Raw genomic sequence first — 20,405 nt, forward strand, 5'->3', positions numbered from 1 at the left:
TTATACAACACTGCTGAGCTGTTCTAAGAAATTACTGAAAATGTATAAGGTGACCTGTTTTTAAAGATTTACATCTTCATTAGTTGGGAACAGGTGTAAAGCTGTTTTTTTAAATGTCACCTGTGTTGAATAAAAATAACAAAAAAACAGCCCACTCTATCAAAAGTGGCATAAAGAAAAAGCTGGAAACACTTAATCTATCTTTATGCAAGTCTTTTTTAGTATGTATTGGAGGCTGGTGTGTGAAAAATTTGGCGAGATTTCACACCTCAGAATCTGAAACCAACGAAAAGCTTTGTATTCTCTGCATGTGGAACATTTTCTTTTATTTGTGAGGGATGTAATATCTGCAACAAGTCTTCTGCCAGATTGTACCACAGCAGAACCTGTGATGGCACTGAACATAAGCCTCTAAAATGTATGAAATGAGTGGGATATTAGAGGAGACTCTCAGAAACACAAATGGTGATTGACCAGTTTTAAATCAGAGGTGTGTGTCTATAGAAGCTCTAGAGCCCTCCTGTCTGTGTCTGTCATAAACTGTTATTCTGCTGACAGCAGCAGGAGCAGCAAAGACATTTGCCTGTTATTAAAAAAGCATTTAAAACAGATGAAGGATTACTTAAGGCTCTAGTGCAACATGGGACCCACTACATTGGATGGAAATGAATTTTCTACCTTTTAGGAGGTTTTTATTGGAGTTCGATTTGGTCACCAAGGGTGTAGGACAAGAGAAAAATAGCATATTAGGGGGTACTCCAGACTTATTTGGTATTTTAAAAAATATTTTCAAATTATTTTTTCTCCCAGTTTATTTAGAGTTGGTCTCTGGACAAGTAAAAGTTACACAACAACTGCATGATTTTTGAAATTTCATGGGTGGGACATAAAATGTCCTCCAATTTTGGAATGGCCCAGCTGACAGAAGGGCTCCTGAATTTGAGTTTTTATGTATAAAAATGCAAAAATTATGTACTTGCAAAGCACTGTCTGCCACAAACAAAATGAAAACTCGAGTCATGGCTCAGAACACTGAGCACATCTAAGATGGCCTTTTGAGTGTTTGTATTCCATTTCAGTTTTCATTCTTCAAATAAACCATTATCTTGTTTTCAGTGGATGGAATAAAATGCAACAAAATAGAAAATGAAAAGCAAGCACAGAATCCTCTCTGTCAGTTATGTGGCAGGGAATCAACACTTTAGATTTTGGCATCAGACAGTAAAAGTCAACAGATCCAAGAGAAAGTTTTCATCAGCTGCAATAACAGACACCTATGACTAAGGCCTTGAAGTCGCAATGAAAACCCATAACCAAAATCCCAAACATGAAGAGATCATTTTCTCTGATGGGAAATGTTGAACATGGACACCTAAGTGTGATGAGATTATAAAAACATGATTTAACCAACAAGTTAATGGGTTGTAGACAACACACAAAAGTAGAGCTCTATTTTGTCTGCACTCCCTCTTGAATTGTTGATCAGCACAGCCCTAGACCCCGAGAAGCACTGAAGCACTTTTAATTTTAATTCGTTCTGCATTTTGTACGCATGCATCCACAGACACAAAGAGTATAGTCGGAACTCGCGAGAGTTCCGACTATACATCCCTCTCTCTTTCTCTCTCTCGGATAGAGTGAGTTGCGTATCACCAATCTGTGCCCAAACTAGGCAGTGCTGATAAACTATAAACCAAGATTATGTTACCACACTGCCTATTTTTACCTAAAAATGTTTTCAGAGGAATATTTTAGTGCACTGTTTAGCTGTAGGGCAATGTTGTGTGTTATCAGCCAATTGGTTGCCTTACTGTTTCCTGTTATAAAACGGACTCCGAGCCAAAACCAAGCACCACTTAAGTCGCATTAAGGGCAAGGGCAAGTAGGGCCTTCTTTTTAGCAGTGAAATACTTCTCTAAGTTACAGTAATGAAAAGAAATGATCTCGACCATTGCCATAATAAAGAATTTTTAGATAATGGTTTGACTCTTCCACTCAAAACCTGTTCAACTCCTTCAGTAACGTATTAAACTCTGGTGTTACAGGCTTGCATGTGACTGATTTGATTGAGCCTGTGCTGTACTTATTGCCTTGTGATCTGTTCTACTAATGGGCCCACCTGTACTTATTTATTAGTTCTGTTCTTAGTTATTTTCTTTCTTAGTGTAAGTGTTAACAGGACCTTGTTGTTGTAAAAGAGCACAAACCTACACTGTATTAATAAAGAAGGTTAAATGAATCTAGAGAGCAAATCTTTGCCGAGGCCAACAGTCCACTTTTCTATGATAAGATCTTCTCCCATGAAAACCATTTTCCCCAAGTGCTTCATAAAAACTGCTTTCTGTATGAAGTTTGAGCAGCTAAATGTGTGGACTACCCCAGTGGATTACTGGCACCTGTGAATGTGGATTATGATATGTTTTATGCTTATTCTTACAGTTGGCTATGTTTTGTCACTATTGAACTTCACTACCATCTACTGGATTTTAAGATGTCCTTCCTCACTCTCTGACTCTCTCCCAGAAGTTTTCGTGATGATGACCAAATAAACCAGGCAGTCCTCATCAGTAAAACAACCATAGGTCGACTGTGAAAGCAGCTTATTATGACCCATATTGACGTTCGTTGGTAGGCTGCACCCCCAAGAGGCCATAGTAATTATTATGGCAGCAAAGGAGGAAATCGGGGGATGGAGTATAGCGGCTGGGTTGAGCGAACAGAGGTTGTGTTTATCCAGTTAGGTGTGGGACATGTTGAAATTGGATGTTTTAGTGAGGAACTGTCAATCATCTGTTGTACAGTCTATAAAAAAAGACGCCTGGCAAATATCTGCAGGCTTGTCCAACCACAATGAGTGAGGCTACAAAAGTCTCAAAAAACATATTTTTTTTCAAGTTAGGGGAGATACAATACAATGTGACTGCTACTACAATGTCCAAAGCAATAAAAATGGATGAGCTTCTATCAAAGCCTCTATTTTCTGATTATAGGATTTCCACCAGAATCTCACCCACTCACATTCACCCACAAGAGAATTAGCGGGTGATTACCTCAAAGGTGTTGGATGGGGTTGAGGTCATGAGCCATTTCTTTATGGAGCTGGCTTTATGCACTTTGACATTGTCATGTTGCAACATAAAGCTCAAAAACACAAACTTGGAAGCACACTATTTTTTAGGAGGGTTAGCCTTAATATTAGAATAATGTGAATAAATGCTTTCCTATACCAGAATTGTACTTTGAGTGGTTTTTGCCTTAAGAAGCTCCCAGTATTCAGCTCATACAATTCATCCTCCTTTGTATTGACCTCCTCTACTGAGTACAGATGATGGATTTTGGCTGATGTCAGCAGCCACAGAGCTGCATCCAAGGATAGTTTTTAACCTTCAACAATCAAACTATCAAAGCATTAAAACCACATTCATCTCTGAAATTGAAAGCAAAAGCATTAGCACAACACAGTGCTAACACCACAGATAAAGATAATTCATTAGTGATCTTTCTGCCACACTTCACTGAGAGAAGAGCTAAAATCTCGAGGGGGGAGAGAATTTGATTTAGCTGAAGCAGACTGAAAAGATTTACTCTCACTTGAGCCTCTGGGCGTCTGAGCTGCAGTAGAAGAGTGTGTTCTCTGGAATGCCCGAAAATAATTAATTGTAAATTTCGTTTGAGATTAGATTGAGCAATATAATTTTTAGCGGATATGAAAGCAAAGAAAAGATAAGAAGTCTATCAAGCACATAAATGAGAAACTGTGAAAATGCACACCCTAATCATGTTGTGATGCTTTGATGAGAAATAAATGAGAGTAAATAAATCAATCTAAACTAAGAAGTAAAGATCAGCGGCTCCTAAAAGTTGATTACAAACTCATTGCATTAAACAAAGAGAGTTGAGATACATGCAGAACATTCTTTATAATGATTATGTTCTCCTGTTATTTGTAATTAAGTTTGACTAGTATTACAGAGGCATGGCTCTGTTTGAGGTCAAATTAATAATTAGTGGAAGTGATTAAGACTCGTACCACATAACCACAGCATTCCAGGTCTGATCTCAGCCAGGGACTTTTGGATACTGACGCTTTGGACTCGAGGCTCGCGTCAGATGTCAGCCTAAAGTGTCAGTATTTGGCGACCTGGGGATGAGACTCAACAATCAGCTATCTTTCGCCAGGAAGTTACATTTTGTTGCTTTTATACATAGAGACTACAGCCATGCTACTATCTCTGTGAGGCAGAACCTCGGCAGAGTGGTGTTTTGAGCTAAATGCATCAGCATGCTAACATTCCCACAATGACAATGCTAACATGCTGATGTTAAGCAAGTAGGCTTGCCATTTAAACTATCATAGTTTGGCATGTTAGCATGCTGCCTTTAGCTAATTAGCACCAAAGATAAAGTTCAGCTGCAGATGAATATTTTGCCGATTTGCAGGTGTTTTGTAATAAAAAAAAATCTATGTACTGGAAAATAACAATTTCGATCTGTTGAGTATGCTCAAAGAAAGTGAATATAATTTTCCTCTGGGAATCATGAATATTCACAGAGAACATTGTGTGTGAGGATGTGTGAAACACAATCAACTGAAAAGGCCAATTACCTGTGACCCCCAAAACAACATGACTGTCGCAACACACCAGCATTGTACACTTGCAGTTGATTAAGTTTAGACAAGAAAACCAGATCATGGTTTGGGTAAAAATAAATTTGTTATTCTTGTACCTTAAATACATAACTTAAGTTTGGCTATGTACGTGACTTAACTACAATAGTAAGTTCAAATAACTCATCGTTGACTTTTGTTTCATACTGGACGCAAACAGTTGTCTCCTGGATGGAAGTCCTGTGATTGTTTAACCCTAATGTCCACCCCGACCTCCTCTCTTTGCAGAATTAATCGCCTATTTATACTACTTCACCTGACTTCCCCCTTTTCTTTCTTAATAGTTACTTTGGCCAAGAGAAGTCATAGCCTTACGATAAACATAAATATGGGTCATAATAAGCTGCATGATAAGCTACAGATGACATTTGGTCAATGTTCTGATGAGAATGAGCATTTCTTGGCCAATCATCCAGAGCATGTTTAAATATTATTTGATATTTAAAAACTTTGGTGGTCCAAGATTTGAGGTCAGAGCTTCACTAAAGTAATCTGGATTCATCACATGTAAATTCATCAAGTTTTCTACCACAACAATTCTAATCATCACTTTGAGAATTCCCACTGGAAGCTACAAACCATTGCTTCAAATCATGCATTGGCAGTGCATCATCAGGCTTTTAAAATATTCTTAGGTGTGTAGCTCTTGGCAGTCTGTTGACCAGCAGCTATGACTGGTGTCAGAGAAGTCACAGACACAAAAGTGTAGAAAAACTGAAAAGTGCAGAAAAGCTGAATATTCAAAAACACACTGACCGACAGCGTTTGTTTCGCATCTGTTTGTTCATCGCCTGTGGACAACGTGAATACAAATGAATACCAGGCTTAGCCTCATGCTGGTGCAGCTCACCAATAAGAATGACAAAAGACTAAAGGTGCGCTCACACCGGACCTTTTATTTTTGTCGCTGGCGACAAGTTTACATATTAAGTCAATGCAAACGAGCGACTGAGCGGTTAATCACTCAGGCAAAATGTCGCTGGGGCTCTGAGCGACAGCGTCCGAGCGACGGAGTGAAAAAACGCTGAATCGCTCTGTTGCTCGAGATGAGAAACCCCAAGTCTCTGGCCGTCAGTTGCTTGTCTCTCAGCGCTGACTGGCTGCCGTAATCTATGTGTAACTATGACAACTACTGAAACCATGGAAACGTAATACAACTCCACCGGTCTGGAAGAGCAAAGCCGGCTTTACGTTGACACACACACACACACACCGGAGACAAATGGCCAGGCGCTCCTCAGCTGGGATGGAGCGCCTGTAGTTGGTGTCCAACCGGGCAATCCTGCCTCCTGATTCTCGCCAACAGCTCTTCAAACTGGGCCGTTGTCAGCCGTGTATACCGTTGAAAATGGAAAGAAATGAGCGCCTCCGAGCGACGTGAAATTCACTGGAATCGCTTGAATGACGTTATCAGAGCGATCTGTTGAAATGTGCCAACGAGCGACTGCAGCTGAGCAACAGAGCGACTTTTTTGGAGCGACACGAGCGACAGCGACAAAAATAAAAGGTCCGGTGTGAACGCACCTTAACAACACACCTCGTATCGTGTAGAAAAGTTTAATATATAACTGTATAATGTATAATATTATATAAGCCCACAGCAACATAACTTCATAGCAAAGCCTATTAAATCATGGAGAGGCCTTTTTTCTGGGTTCCTGGCTGGCTCATTGCACTGTACCTGCCCTCTGTGAGGGTGGGGGGCGGGGTCAAGAGGCGAGTTGCCTGAATCTGACCGGACCGTGACCCAAAGACCAAGAGAGACATTTATTGATACTGTAGCGGAATCACTATGTCCAAAAGACTGAAACCATCCGGCGCCCAGGGAAGGAAAAGAAGGAAAGAAGAGGAAGAAAAACGTGAAAAAGAAAGAGGTACAGTAATGTCAATGTGATGAAGTGAATGAAATGAATAGTTTAATGCTCGTAGTTACCATTGTTGGAGCAGAGTGTTAACTTGTTAGCTTACTTCGGACGATATATATATATATATATATACTGTATATGTATGTATATATATATATATATATATATATACCTCAGCACAGCATTGACAATATTCTTTAATTAGTTTGTGCAATACCTTTTTATTGTATTTTTAATTCATTTTATTTCATTTGTTTTCGTGTTTACTGTTTTTATTTTGTATGTAAATAGAATATTATTTAATATGTTTGTGCAATGCCTTATTTATATTGTATTTTTCATTTATCACTTGTTTCTTTTTTCAGTTTTTATTTGGTGTGATATTTTTGACTTAAAAGAAATAAAATCTTGAATACATACATGCAGTTTCTGTGAGTGTATGAAAATTGATTGTGAAATTGACTGTGATGCAAGGGGGCGCCAGCTAAAATCTTTGTGATTTCCTACATTTTCCAAAAGGCCCTCAGAAAAACCAAGGTTAGGGTTGATGGATGTTTGGTTTTTAAACTTAATTTACAATAACCTGTAAGCAATGAATAAAACACATATATACTGTATATATACTGTATTTCTAATTACCAAAAGGGGTAATAACAAGATCATCCAACAAGCTGAGATACCTCAACAAGTAACAGCCAAATTTCAATGATTCAAAATTATTTTCCAACATTTTCAATGTGCCAAAACTTTGGCCTTATATTTAGATGCAGTGCAATTACTTACAAAGACGGTAGAAAGATGCAAGTGGACAAAAAGACATACTCGCGTGACCTGAACATTTGTTAACTTGAGCAACAAATGTGCACTCATCTAAAACATAATGGCTCAATGCAGGCACATAAGAAGGAGAGGGGAGTGTGTGATGAATAACAAATGAGGAAGAGAGAGGGTCTTCTCTTCAAATTCAGCGGCTAAAAAGATCTTTTTTATTCTCATTCAGCTGACTTGCTTATTTGAAAGTATTTTTTTTACAAAAATCTCTCAATCCCTCATGTAAGCAAAATAACCAAAATGCATCCCAGGTCCGGACCCAGACATCATCGTATCTATACTCAGACACATAACTGATACATTATTGCGAATTACAACATTTAGACGTGTTTGAAGTGTTTCTATTTTAACCGGCACATATTTTCTAGACCGGCATTCACAGATCAATGCATACTCTCTAAATTACTCATTTGACAATACTCAGTCAATCAAATCTGTGTATTGCATTTAGTGCTGTGATTTGAGTCAGACAGATACACAAATGGACAAGAGACCAGACGAGAGACAACAGGTGGAGAAAAGTAGGCAGTGAAAACAGAACTTTTAGAATGGACCTGATATGTTCATCCTTTCCACGGGCCATTTAAATTCAGAATGTATCATATCTGAGACCATGGCGATTATTAAAAGCGGTAATTAGAAGCACCCCTACTTGTTGGCACAGAGCATATTTTGAGCAAACACACCCGCTCGAATCAATCAAGACGCGGGTTAGAAATTATTATGTTTGGGACCTTTGCTTGACTGTCTGCTACTCAGAATCCTGCAGTTTTGTCTGTCTTGGGTCTACAATGTTCTTTAGCGGTGTGGGGTGTTATAATTAACAAATCACCTACTGAGTAATTGCACCAACAAATCGTAATGTTTTCTCAACAACCTGCACATTCTCTTTAAAACCATTATGAGATAAATCTTATTTTATCATAAACCATAGAAACCGAGTCACCTTTTTTTAAATTGCATTTGTGTATGGGGTTTACTGTTTTTTTTGCAGGTTTAGACTTAAAGTCATGTTACATTTTGAGCATTTTAAGCATTTTTTTTTGTTTAATACTCAGTCAGAAGCTGATCGTAGGCATACCAAAGACAGACTTAACACACACACACACACACACACACACACACACACACACACACTGTCACAGCACACTCTGCCAGCTACCTACTGTGCAGCTGACTTCTGTACAGTCCTTACATTGGATGCTTGGGGCTAATAAATCCAGGTTGCAAACAGTGATGGTAAAAAGATGGTAAAAAATGATGTGAAATTATCATTAGCTTCAGTCTGTCGAGGTGACCCTGAAAAGAAGCAGTTCACTGTTTAGAGTCTGACACTGCTAACTGACATTGGCTGATGGCTTAAATGGAAGAAAATCTTATTGAACTCTGTTGCAGCTGAGTACCCTCAGAGAGATGTCTCACAGCATATGATAGGCCAATTATTAGAGAATTTCCAAGAAAAGAAAAACCACAGCAGCCAAGACCCAGAACTGCATGATACATAATGTGATTTAAGATGGACTTTAACTTAAGACAGGGATTCATAAATTGTGTTCAAGAAGCCCATCTGATGGCTGTGTGTTAAACCGTGTGTGTGTATATTTTCTGCTTGTGTGTGTGTGTGTGTGTGTGTGTTTGTGTGTGTGTGTGTGTGTGTGTGTGTGTGTGTTAGAAGAGCACATGGAACATGTCTGCTCTAATGAGTTCTTTTCCTGGACCTGGCAGCCTTTGGCCAAGATACGCTCAGTTTATTGTGTGTGTGTGTCCTATGTCTTGCGTGGGTGAGTGTTCTGACAGTGTGTCACCTCTGGGTGTCATTCCAGGTGATACCGCCAAGGAGAGCAGCCTTTACAGCCGTCCCGCAGAGCCACCGCCTGCTCTTAACAAGGACACAGGCACGCAGATGCGACAACACACTCACACACAATTTTTGCATCCAGCTCTGGCGCACGGCAGCAGTAAACTCGAACATTTCAGTGTGCTCCAAGTAATTTATCTTCATTGTCCAAGTCATCAAATCTGAAGAACGACAGTGAGACAGTGGGACAGGCATTAAATGTCCTCACAGTCAAGGTGACTGGCAACACTAACACACACTATAATTCTCTATTGTCTCTGTCTCTCACACACACTCTCTCTGTCTCTCTCTCTCTCTCTCTCTCTCACACACACACACACACACACACACACACAATTTCACCCTTCGAAGACACACCACAGTCTCTCAATAATAGAGCCCTTTACTGAGGGGGAAAAGGGTTTCAAATCTCCAAGACTCCCTGATTCCTAAAAAAAGTGTGTGATGAAGTGTAAAATAGAGAAAAGGGAGAAAGAGTAGCAGCGAGCAGTGACAAGCTGCCTGTCACAAAACAGAGGAATCCCTATCGCATCCTAACATCAGCCGCCGACCATTCTCCTGCAGTCACACATGACTGATGAGGGAGGTAAAAAAAGTTCAACTTGTCTTTTCTCTAATCCTCACACTTTTCTTTATGGCAGGAAATTAATGGCCTCTCACACAAGACACTTCTACGCACACACACATTTGTCATCTCGCCGTGCTCATCCTGGAGCAGTGCTTTTATCATCACCCGGTAAGTAGCAGCGGTAAAATTGCTTAATTAAAGCATGAATGTTTAATAAACCCTCAGGCTGCATAGAAAGGGACCTGAGACAGGCCATCCATTGATGGACAGCCTCAAGGAAGGAGAGGGACAATTCCTCAACTCGCTTCACACTGACTTAAGTTCAAGTGAGTGCTTTGACAGAGTACAGGTGGAGCTGGGAAAGGTCAGAAACTTCATGAGCAGCGAGGTCACTGCCTTGAACATTTTCAAAATGTTAAGTTGTTCACTCTTGTAGTGGCTGGGAGTGTCAGCTCCTGAGCTAACACCGTAACCTTAACCCCAGGCTGGTTTTCCTTTACAGTATATTGCCAATTTTGGAAGTAATTATTATAGGCTATCCTGCACATACCATTCTCTGGCATGTCAGAGTACTTTGTATGTTTTATGAAACAAACTAAAAAAATAAATAAATACATGACTAGTCTACAGTCATGCTAACAGCTTTGAGTGTTTTGAGCTAAATGCTAATGTCAGAATGCTTACATGCGCACATGACAATGCTATCACGCTGATGTTTAGCATGTTAGTTGTAGGATGTTAGCATGCTAACATGTTTATAAGCAATAACCAAAAGTAAAGCTGAGGCTGCTGGTAATTTTATTAGCAGGGTTGGGGGGTAGCGCACTCAGATTACTGTATTGATAAAACAATAATTAATCAATCAATTAATTAATCAATTACCGTAAGAATTTTAACATATTTCCCTGTTTTTGTTGCTAAAAAAGAAAAGAAAGAAAGAAAATCCCTGATGCATTCCTGCTGTTTCTGTTTGCTCCTAATTCTTGGAAGGGATTCAGATGTGTTGTTGTGTTATATCAGTGTGCAGGACATGTGTAATGCAGCTAGCAAGATGGCAGAGAGGGCAGCCTTAATGTCATGGAAGTATCTACATTATTTTGAATTTGTGGGTGAAAGGGACAAGAACATAATAGCGAAATGTAATTGTGCCTGGGTGATCAGCCAAAAAACTGCACAGCTGCTACCTGTCAGCTACAATCCACTTCTGTTTACTTTCATGTCCCATATTTCAAATAATTCAGCCATATTGATTGCAAATGAATTACAAAAAAACAAAAAACAAACAAACAAAAGAAGCCTTAGATTGCATGCATGATTGCAAACTTGTTAGACTGTATGTACCTCTGTACCCACTCATTTTTTTGTTTTGTTTTGCTTAAAAATCAAATATAACATGAATAAAGAGCTGTGTATGGGATATTGCATTTGTCATTAGATTGCAGAGTTTCAGATTATGGGATGTAGAATATGAAATTCCGTTTTGGTAGAGTCAATTTAAAGGAAGACATGCATCTTCTGGACAATATGAGCAGCAACATGTGCAAGGAATCAAAAGTGGTTTTTATTTTTTATTTTCATTTTTACCCAACACTGATTATTAGTTTTGCTTATGTGCGTCTTAGTCAGTCATAAACCAAAGTTTGTACAAAGTGAAATTTTGACCTGATGATGGCGCTAGATGAAAAGTTGAGGGGTCACCAAAGTTGTAACAATCCATCCAGATGGGAAGATGGACCAGATTAAATGACAATCAATGAAATAGTTGTTGAGACATTCCACTCAAAATTACAAATGTCAATGCCTGTTGATGATACATGTGTAGAAAAAGTCATTGATCACCAAAGTCACTGAGATTTGCTGTCTGGGAACCATAAATGTCTACAGAAAATGTCATGGTAATCCATCTTGTTGTTATTAAGTCTTTCATAACCAAAATGGTGGACGTGCCGATCAACCAATATTACCATCCCTGGAGCCACTTGTGTGGCTGAAAAGTTAAACACAAAATTGCGTTGTATGGGTTTTTCATACAGTATTTGTATATGAATGGAGTGTCAGTTTTGAAGGGATATTATAAACCATGTTGATGGAACATTCTGAGCCTTAATTATATAAAAAAATGTATTTCTAGTGCCAAAAAAGCTAACTTTCATGGATTGTTTCACTTCTATTGATTTGATTTATTTTATTCTTTCCATTGGGGATTGAGTGAGGTGGGATTTTGTTCCATGTTCAACCTTAAAACACCCTCAAAAGTTCACAGGGACTGGCAATGTTTTAGATTAAAAAAACAAACAAACAAAAAAACTATTTAACATTATTGTAGCTGTGTATGAAATACCTGGTTGAGATGTCTCACTGTCTTTGATTGGGCAATTATCAAGAGAATCACACTGCCAAACTGCTCCAATGAACCAGGACCAGAGGATACATTCCTAATATTTCATTCTAACAATTCATGTGATTTAATGTGTAAATAAAGTGTTTATGAGCATTTATTCTAAACATCCTGTAACATACTGCTTCTACACTGATTCTGGAAGTATGGGTATGAAGTCTGTGTGTTCTGATTTGACTGATTTGAAGAGCTGGAATTTTTTATGCAAAATGCATTAATTAAAAAGCTCACAGTGACAAAAATCTAAATACTCAATGAAATCTGGAGTGATTTATGGTGGTCATTTCAAAAGGAAAATAATGTGCTTTATTCTTATTAGCATCAACGTACCACTTAAAGGATAACTACCGGACCTTATTTCTAGCAAAACATATGGTCATTTACTCACCCAGATAACTTTGGTGTCATTTGAAGTCGTTCGGACGAAATTAGATCCAGTGTAGCGCCGATATATCCATATAATGCGAGTAACAGGGCATCAACACACAGCCTCTATATAACGCATTATCTGCCATGAAACTACTTCATTTCACCAATATTTTGTTACGATATGCTAGTGCTATTCCCCTCTGAGTCCGGGCTCGTCTGTTATCAACATCCGGGGTCAAACTAGCAGTAGCAGCTACAGGTAAACAAGCCGGCTGTCGCGGGTGCGCGCGCAGCTCAGAGACGACATCTTCCAGGTCAGAGGTAGTAGGTCAACCTACAGACCCCGGATGTTGATAACAGACGAGCCCGCACTCAGAGGGGAATAGCACGAGCGTATCGTAACAAAATATTGGTGAAATGAACTAGTTTCGTGGCAGATAATGCGTTATATAGAGGCTGTGTGTCGATGCCCTGTTACTCGCATTATATGGATATATCAGCGCTACACTGGATCTAATTTCGTCCGAACGACTTCAAATGACACCAAAGTTATCTGGGTGAGTAAATGATCATATATTTTGATAGAAATAAGGTCCAGGTTTTAAAAATCGGTAGTTATCCTTTAAGAGCAGATTTTTATGTCAAATTTGCTGTTTGTATCAGCCTACAGTCTTGTAAAAAACACAGCAAAGGTCCATACCTGGCACTATATTCTGCAGATGGTATTGTAGCCATTATGCCATGACCAGTCAGGTCAAGTAAAGTCAAGAGTATGTGGAAATCGTGTCGCCAAGTGATGGAAAAATATAAAAATAATAATATGAAAAAAATAACATAAAACTAGCCATATAGAAAACAGAGAAATATTTACATAAACGTCTATGTATGATGTATCTATACCTGCCGCTGATGTCTGACCCCACAGTTTTGGCTTCAGGCTGGATGCCGGCCCTTTTATTCCTCCACACTGTTACCTTTTCCTGTATAATAACTACAACAGCAGTGTATTCTGATCAAGCAGCTCCTTAACAGAAAGCACAGCAGTAGACTAGTAATGATGCCAAATGCTCAACCCAGCTCCGTCATTTAAAAAAGTTTGCTGGATGTGGTATATTGACATGTCAGAATCCTTCTCCCAGCTTCTCTCATCATTTATATACAGCAGCTATAAGGAACTTTCATTCTTTTGTTGATTGTGGCAGCCCCTGTGAACAAAAGCAGTACGAGCACCACCACCTCCTGTCAGAAAGGTCTAGGTCTAGCCAGTGCCTGCATTTCTTTTTAAAAGCGAATGAAAATAAGACATATTTTAATTTTTTTTTCTCTTTGTTTTTTTGTTTTGTTTTAAACACAGCTGTTTGCAGGGTGCAAAGCAATGAAGTAATGTATCTATTTGTGTCTATGTAAGATTAATAACTGTAATATGATTATGGCGAAGCAAAGTAAAATTTGTTTTAGCACCATTCATACAGTAGGTTAGATGTAAGCCTGCAACTAACAGATTTGATTGCTCAACAATAGTAATTATTTTTACGGAAGCGTATTGCATTCACTTGAGTAATTTTTTTTTTGGTTTGTTTTTTGGAGTAATTATTTCTGTTTTTCTGAGTAATTTATTTCTTTGGTCTGTTTTTCTGAGTAATTTATTTTTTGGTCTGTTTTTCGGAGTAATTATTTCTGTTTTTCTGAGTAATTTATTTCTGTGGTCTGTTTTTCTGAGTAATTTTTTTTTGGTCTGTTTTTCTGAGTAATTTTTTTTGTTTGGTTGTTTTTCTGACTAATTATTTTTCCTGATTTTCTGAGTAATTCTTTTCCTGTTTTTCAGAGTAATTTTTTTCTGTTTTTCGTGGTAATTTTTTTCTGTTTTTCGGAGTAATTTTTTTTCTGTTTTTCGTGGTAATTTTTTTTCTGTTTTTCGGAGTAATTTTTTTTCTGAATTATCGCGATACTTCGAACTCCCGCGAGAACCTCCAACCTGCAAGTGACTCCTGCATACACATGCCCCATCTTCAACTATTTACCGGGTCAATTAAGGTAGGGCATGTAATTATTTACACACAGGGTATGATACTCTAGTTAGTTGTGTTTTAGACTTTATCCTTCTACTGTAAGCCTATCGCTCAATGTAGCAGTTAAGGAATAGGCGAACATGTCTATGAGCATGATTTCAGTTGTCAGGTAAGCTAACAGTTTTGTTTCCATCATGCTGGACATTGTCGCTCATCAAAAATTACTCGCCTTTCTTTCAGTATATTGGCTTGGCACAAGTAGAACGAGCCATTCGTTATAACGTTAGGTTATATGCTAAGTATACGCTAACACTATAGAGACATAACATGAGAATACTAACATATAAGTAGTTACTGCAGTAAGTTGTTTATCATGGGGCACGTAAGAATGTAAACAAACAGAACGTTGCCAGTAGACTAGTCACTATATATTGACACAATTGACCAGGGCCGTAGCCACCATTGAGGACACCGAGGTCATGTCGTCGGTATTTTTTCCTTAAGTTTCGTTTCATTAAAACCGAAAGTAAACACGGTCGCGACGTGACTGCAGGTCTATTTTTAGAACGGCAATTAAATGAATCGGAGCAAAGATGCAACGTAGTGGTGAGAGGCTGCATCAATCCAAGTTACCATTTGTTGCAGCAAGAAAGGCAGAGGATGATCAGGCAAAGAGGAGGAAAGTGAGAATTGTAATAAGCTAAGAGGATGAGAAAAATAGTGAACGAGCCTACAGATGCAACAGATAGCCAATAGAGATGCTAAGAAGCCTGAGCAGGATCTCCACTCTCTCTCTCTCTCTCTCTCTCTGTCTGTCTGTGTGTGTGTGTGTGTGTGTGTGTGTGTGTGTGTGTGTGTCTGTCTCTCTCTCTGTCTCTGTGTGTGTGTGTGTGTGTGTGTGTCTCTCTCTCTCTCTCTCTGTGTGTGTCTCTCTCTCTGTCTCTCTGTGTGTGTGTGTGTGTGTGTGTGTGTGTGTGTCTCTCTGTCTCTGTGTGTGTGTGTGTGTGTGTGTGTGTGTGTGTCTCTCTGTGTGTGTGTGTGTGTGTGTGTGTGTGTCTCTCTCTCTCTCTCTCTCTCTCTCACTCACTCACTCACTCACTCAATCAGCATAGCCTATACCAAACACTTAATGTATACAGTTACAGATCATCTTAGTTGTAGTTTTTTGTGAGGCAGCAACGCCACACACACACACACAAATACTTCATTTATAGTTTAATATATGTTTATTTGGGGGGGGGGGGGGGGGGGGTCTGCCGAATGTTGACCTCGGTATTTCAAAAATCCTGGCTACGGCCCTGCCATTGATGCACCATGACGAGTGTTTTGAGTTGCTGTGGTTTGCTTATGGGCTGCCTCTCCTTTGCTATTTCCTATGTAGGCTATTTAATACATGCATGCATACCTGAAACACAGTGAGGAAGGATCCTGCATGAAACGTCCATGCACATAATTATTTTGATAGGACTTTCAAATGATTATACATATAGATAGAGTATTTATAGGTCAACAGTCAAGACACGAAACATCCATTTAAAACAAAATAATTTTATGCTTTCATATAAGTCGACAATATCATGACACAATTGGTGTTGACAGTTTTAAATGTGTTAATTGTTGGTGCAAACAAATATTTATATAGATTCTGCCTTTTTCCTAAATTTTTGCAGTGCCAGCAATGGCTACATCCTCAACCCCAGGCCTCCCACAAGATGATGGTCTGTGGATATTTCTTCGCAACAGAGGTGTTCCAGAGGAAGGTATTCAGAAAATGCAGCAGGATCATGTAAGTCACAGGAAATTTGTTTCTGCAGGGCTATATTCATTTTTAAAATGATTTTCTCAACTATATTTTTATATATCACTGAATTTCAAACGATTTTACATGTACCTATACATTTTAGACCATCACATGTGGTTCCAGAGGTTCAAATATTTTCATCTGTCAAGCATCCCTTCCAACAATGCAGCCTGAATGGAGAGACATCACTGTTACACAAATATACAAATAAATATACAAACTATTCACTGCTTTATATTTTGTTTTGATATGATATGTTTTAAAATTATGTTATTTGAGATTTTCAGTGTCAAATCTATATGAAGTATTCTATACTATCAAAGTAAGACTTGATTCTTCAAATTCTTTGCCAGTATGGTAATGTGCAACAAATTAATCAAATTTGATAACTTAGATGCAATGTTTACATCATGATCATACAGATGATGTACATAGTATAAGAACAGTTAGAACAACACTTTCAATATATATCACGCTAAACTAATACATTGTAACATTTATAGTGTTGAATTATTTGTGCCATAATATGATATTGAGTATATGGAGTAGAAATGATAACTAATCCCATCTGACTGCATTTGAAAACAACTGCATGACTAAACTAAAACAATAGGTGAACAGGATTAAGTACCCTTTCAAGTTACTGTTGATGTATTATAAACTTAGCAGAAGGAATAAATGTCGGATGTTTATATCGGCGCACTACATTATTGCCAGCTTCAAAAGCTTTTTTTGTACTATCTCATACTGTCCATTGTGTTATCATCTGCATTAGGTATTTATAATTGGTTGTCCTGGAATTTAGCACTGAAGTAAATAGTCTTGGAGATAATATAGTTTAAGCTGTGTCATGTCTAATGTATACTTTTTGTTTTTATTGCAGATTGACAGCTCGATAATTGGAGAAATAGATGATGCTACCATGGCCTCTTACATTCCAGCCTATGGTGACAGGATTGCCACAAGGCGTTTCTGTATGGAAAAACAGAGAAGAAGTGGAGATGATTCAAAAAGACTGTCCTTATTCAAAAAACTTTAAAAAAAAATGGGCACAATGAGCAACAAAGACAGCGATCAAGGTTTTGAGGGGGAGGATACAGTGCAACCAACAAAAATGCGTCTAAAAAATAATAAGAGAGCCTGGAAGACAACCAGAAAAATAGAATTAGGGTGGATACATGACAACAGACAAGTCAGAAAACGCAGCGGTGGAGGAACCAGAGTTCTTGATATTAACAAAAATGCCACTAAAACTGAGATTCTGTCACAAGCTAAAAAACTGTTTTTCCCTAATGAAAAGTCAGTGATGGGAAAGTGGGAAGAGTTCAGTCACAATATAGTTGACTTTCAGGAAGCACAAGTTGATGAGGATGTTAGTGTGGGAGACTACTACGAGACACACAAATTGGGGTTGTTAAGATTTTATTTGTTCACAAAGACCCTGACCAGTGGAGATGACACAGAGGAAGGAGTTGATAAACAGACAGATGAACAACATGAAAACACAACAGAATCTGGACAAGAGAAACACACAATGGAAGGGGTCGAGCAGCTGACACAGAAAAGACACAACAGTGAAAATCAAATACACACAGTCGAAGATGATGAGCTAAGCACTGCCACAATGTCAGCTGTTTTCTCTACTGCAGCTGTTCAGATTATTGATCTTACATCTTTGTGTAATACATCAGAGGTCATTTTTGGTCCTTTGACAGGTGGGCCGTTTTTAGGTGATCTTGATGATACACTCATACATGAGCCAATCCTTGCAATAGAAGACGATCAAATAAACACCCCCACCTACACCTCAACTCCTATTGATGCTGAGACAGCTTCTGCTAGACCACCAAGTCCTGCCAATGAACTTTTGCATGTGACTGTGAAACTTCACAGAGTGACTCTCTTAGATGAACTGATTGCCCAATTCAAGGATGAAGCAATGATGACCTACTCTGTGAAATACAGCTTCATTGATGAAATGGGGGCAGATGCTGATGGTGTGTCCAGGGATGTGTACGCTGCCTTCTGGACAGAATTCCTAGACTGTGCAGCAGAAGGTGCAGATGTGAGGGTGCCATCACTCTCCCCAAAATGGCAAGAGGAGGAATGGAAGTCTGTTGGCAGGATATTGGCCAAGGGACTGAGGGACCATGGGTATTTCCCATTTCGGCTGGCACAAGCCTTTACAGCAGCAGTCATATTTGGTGAACACTCTGTTTCACCTGATTTACTGTTTGACTCCCTGATGTTGTATCTTAGTCAGTCTGAGCGTGATCTCTTGTCCACTGCTTTGCAAGAGGCTGTTGTCGGCGATGATGAAGAAGAGCTTCTTGATCTTATGGATCGCATGGGAGTAAGAACAGTACCAACACAAGATAACTTGAGAGCCGTGCTTGTCCAGGTCGCCCACAAGCAAATTATCCAGCACCCAAAATATGCACTGGATAATATTGCAGAGGTTGCAGGACCAATACTCAGGAAGTTTTTCCCCAGTGTACAGGATATGAAGAAGCTGTATGAGGACATTAAACCAACAACACGAAAGGTGATTAAGATGATAACAGCTTCTCCAGGTACTTCAGCAGAGATCCAAAGTTTGCGATTTTTACATCAGTACATAAGGGGATTGGATGAAATAGGTCTCCGGAAGCTGATGAGATTTCTGACTGGGTCTGATGTCATCTGTGTAAAAGAAATTCAAGTCACATTCACCTCTTTGGAAGGGCTAGCGCGGCGGCCAATTGCCCATACTTGTGGCCCAACCGTGGAGCTGCCATCAACTTACAACAGCTATCCTGAGCTTCGAGCTGAAATGGAGGCTATACTGTCCAGCAACACGTATGCAATGGACATTGCATAAGAGTGGCTAAGTGACTTATGAACACATACACATTTTTCTCTTCCCCATCAGTGCCAACGTTCTAGGTTTAGACTGTGTGAATGTGGAATAGAGCATGTAAGGAGAAAATGTGATTAACTCAGGTGCTGTGTGATTAGTGCAAAATTATTTTTATTACATTTCAAGATTTTGGTTTTATTATATCAAGAAACAATAACTTACACAGACTTACTACTTACATTTTTTGTTATCAGAGCATGTAAAGACAATATGTGACTAGCTCAGGGGCTGTGTGATAAGCACAGATTGATTTTTTATTTTGGATATTTTCTTTCTATCATATCAAGAAACAGTTAACAATTTACTTTGATTTAAGACACTTTTGTTATCAGTCTAGGATGAGAATGTTTGGACATTAGAAATACTTTCATCATATTTTCACTGTTAAATCATAATAGAATTTGAACCTCTACCTCATGTCAGATGTTAATACTGACAGTGTTTGTGAATCTGCTTGTTAGGTACTTTGAGGTGGGTTTTTTTTACAAATACAATCACAGGTTGCTGTCTTGCTTTGTACAACTGTCTTCAAACAGATTGTGTCTTTACTGTTGAGTCATGTAGTTCAGGAGTCCTGCTCTGTGAAACATGATATGTTTCCACCCACAATCTTAAAATTGGACATGTTCCTTGTGTTATGGGGTGCTTGTATTGTGAAATGTTAAAGTAATCAAATGTGTGTAAACTCAAGGAAAGATGCATGCCCTAATAAAAGATGATATGCTTCATTTGCTGAAAGTTTAATGACAACTGCATTTCACCATAAATTTATAGATTGACGTTTCATTCAAATACATAAGAATAGTTGATCTGATCTGTTTATATGTTTGAGAGATGACATGATAATCACCAACTAATTTTAGATACATACATATTAAACCAAATTTTGTTACATGTAATTGTTTGGCTGCAAATGACATACAGTAAATTTATGAGAGAAACAAAAAACAGGAAGGTATATTTCCTAAATGCTACAATAAACAGTAACTATCAAAAGAGAAAAAGGTTTCACTGCTCGGTATTAACAGGTATTGTGTCTGTAAGAGCTACATTTGACATGCAGCATACACACCATTGTGGACAAGATATTATAACCTGTTTGATTTATAATAGATAATGACTGTCCTTTTTGTAGGCT

General features: G+C 38.6%; 2 protein-coding genes across 17 annotated transcripts in view; one reads left to right on the plus strand and one right to left on the minus strand.

Annotated features, from left to right (window-relative positions):
• adgrb1a (adhesion G protein-coupled receptor B1a) overlaps window positions 1-20,405 on the minus strand; it is a 157,975-nt gene that overhangs the window by 123,764 nt on the left and 13,806 nt on the right. The window lies entirely within an intron of this gene.
• LOC311259465 (uncharacterized protein) lies at window positions 14,290-19,995 on the plus strand. Of its 2 annotated transcripts, none has more exons than XM_084356642.1 (3): window positions 14,290-14,736; window positions 16,238-16,353; window positions 17,252-19,995. In XM_084356642.1, the coding sequence occupies exon 3, from the start codon at window positions 17,414-17,416 to the stop codon at window positions 19,226-19,228; it is 1,815 nt and encodes a 604-aa protein (XP_084212768.1). In that variant the 5' UTR covers window positions 14,290-14,736; window positions 16,238-16,353; window positions 17,252-17,413; the 3' UTR covers window positions 19,229-19,995. The 2 variants fall into 2 exon arrangements, with proteins under 2 accessions (XP_084212768.1, XP_084212767.1); XM_084356641.1 differs by having other exon boundaries at window positions 14,290-14,592.

This window comes from Pagrus pagrus (genome assembly GCF_965226575.1).
Source record: "Pagrus pagrus genome assembly, chromosome: 7".
NCBI lineage: Eukaryota > Metazoa > Chordata > Actinopteri > Spariformes > Sparidae > Pagrus > Pagrus pagrus.

Excerpts from the sequence above, each read along its gene's own strand:
- LOC311259465 (XM_084356642.1), top strand. The coding sequence starts at position 17,414 with ATGGGCACAATGAGCAACAAAGACAGCGATCAAGGTTTTGAGGGGGAG.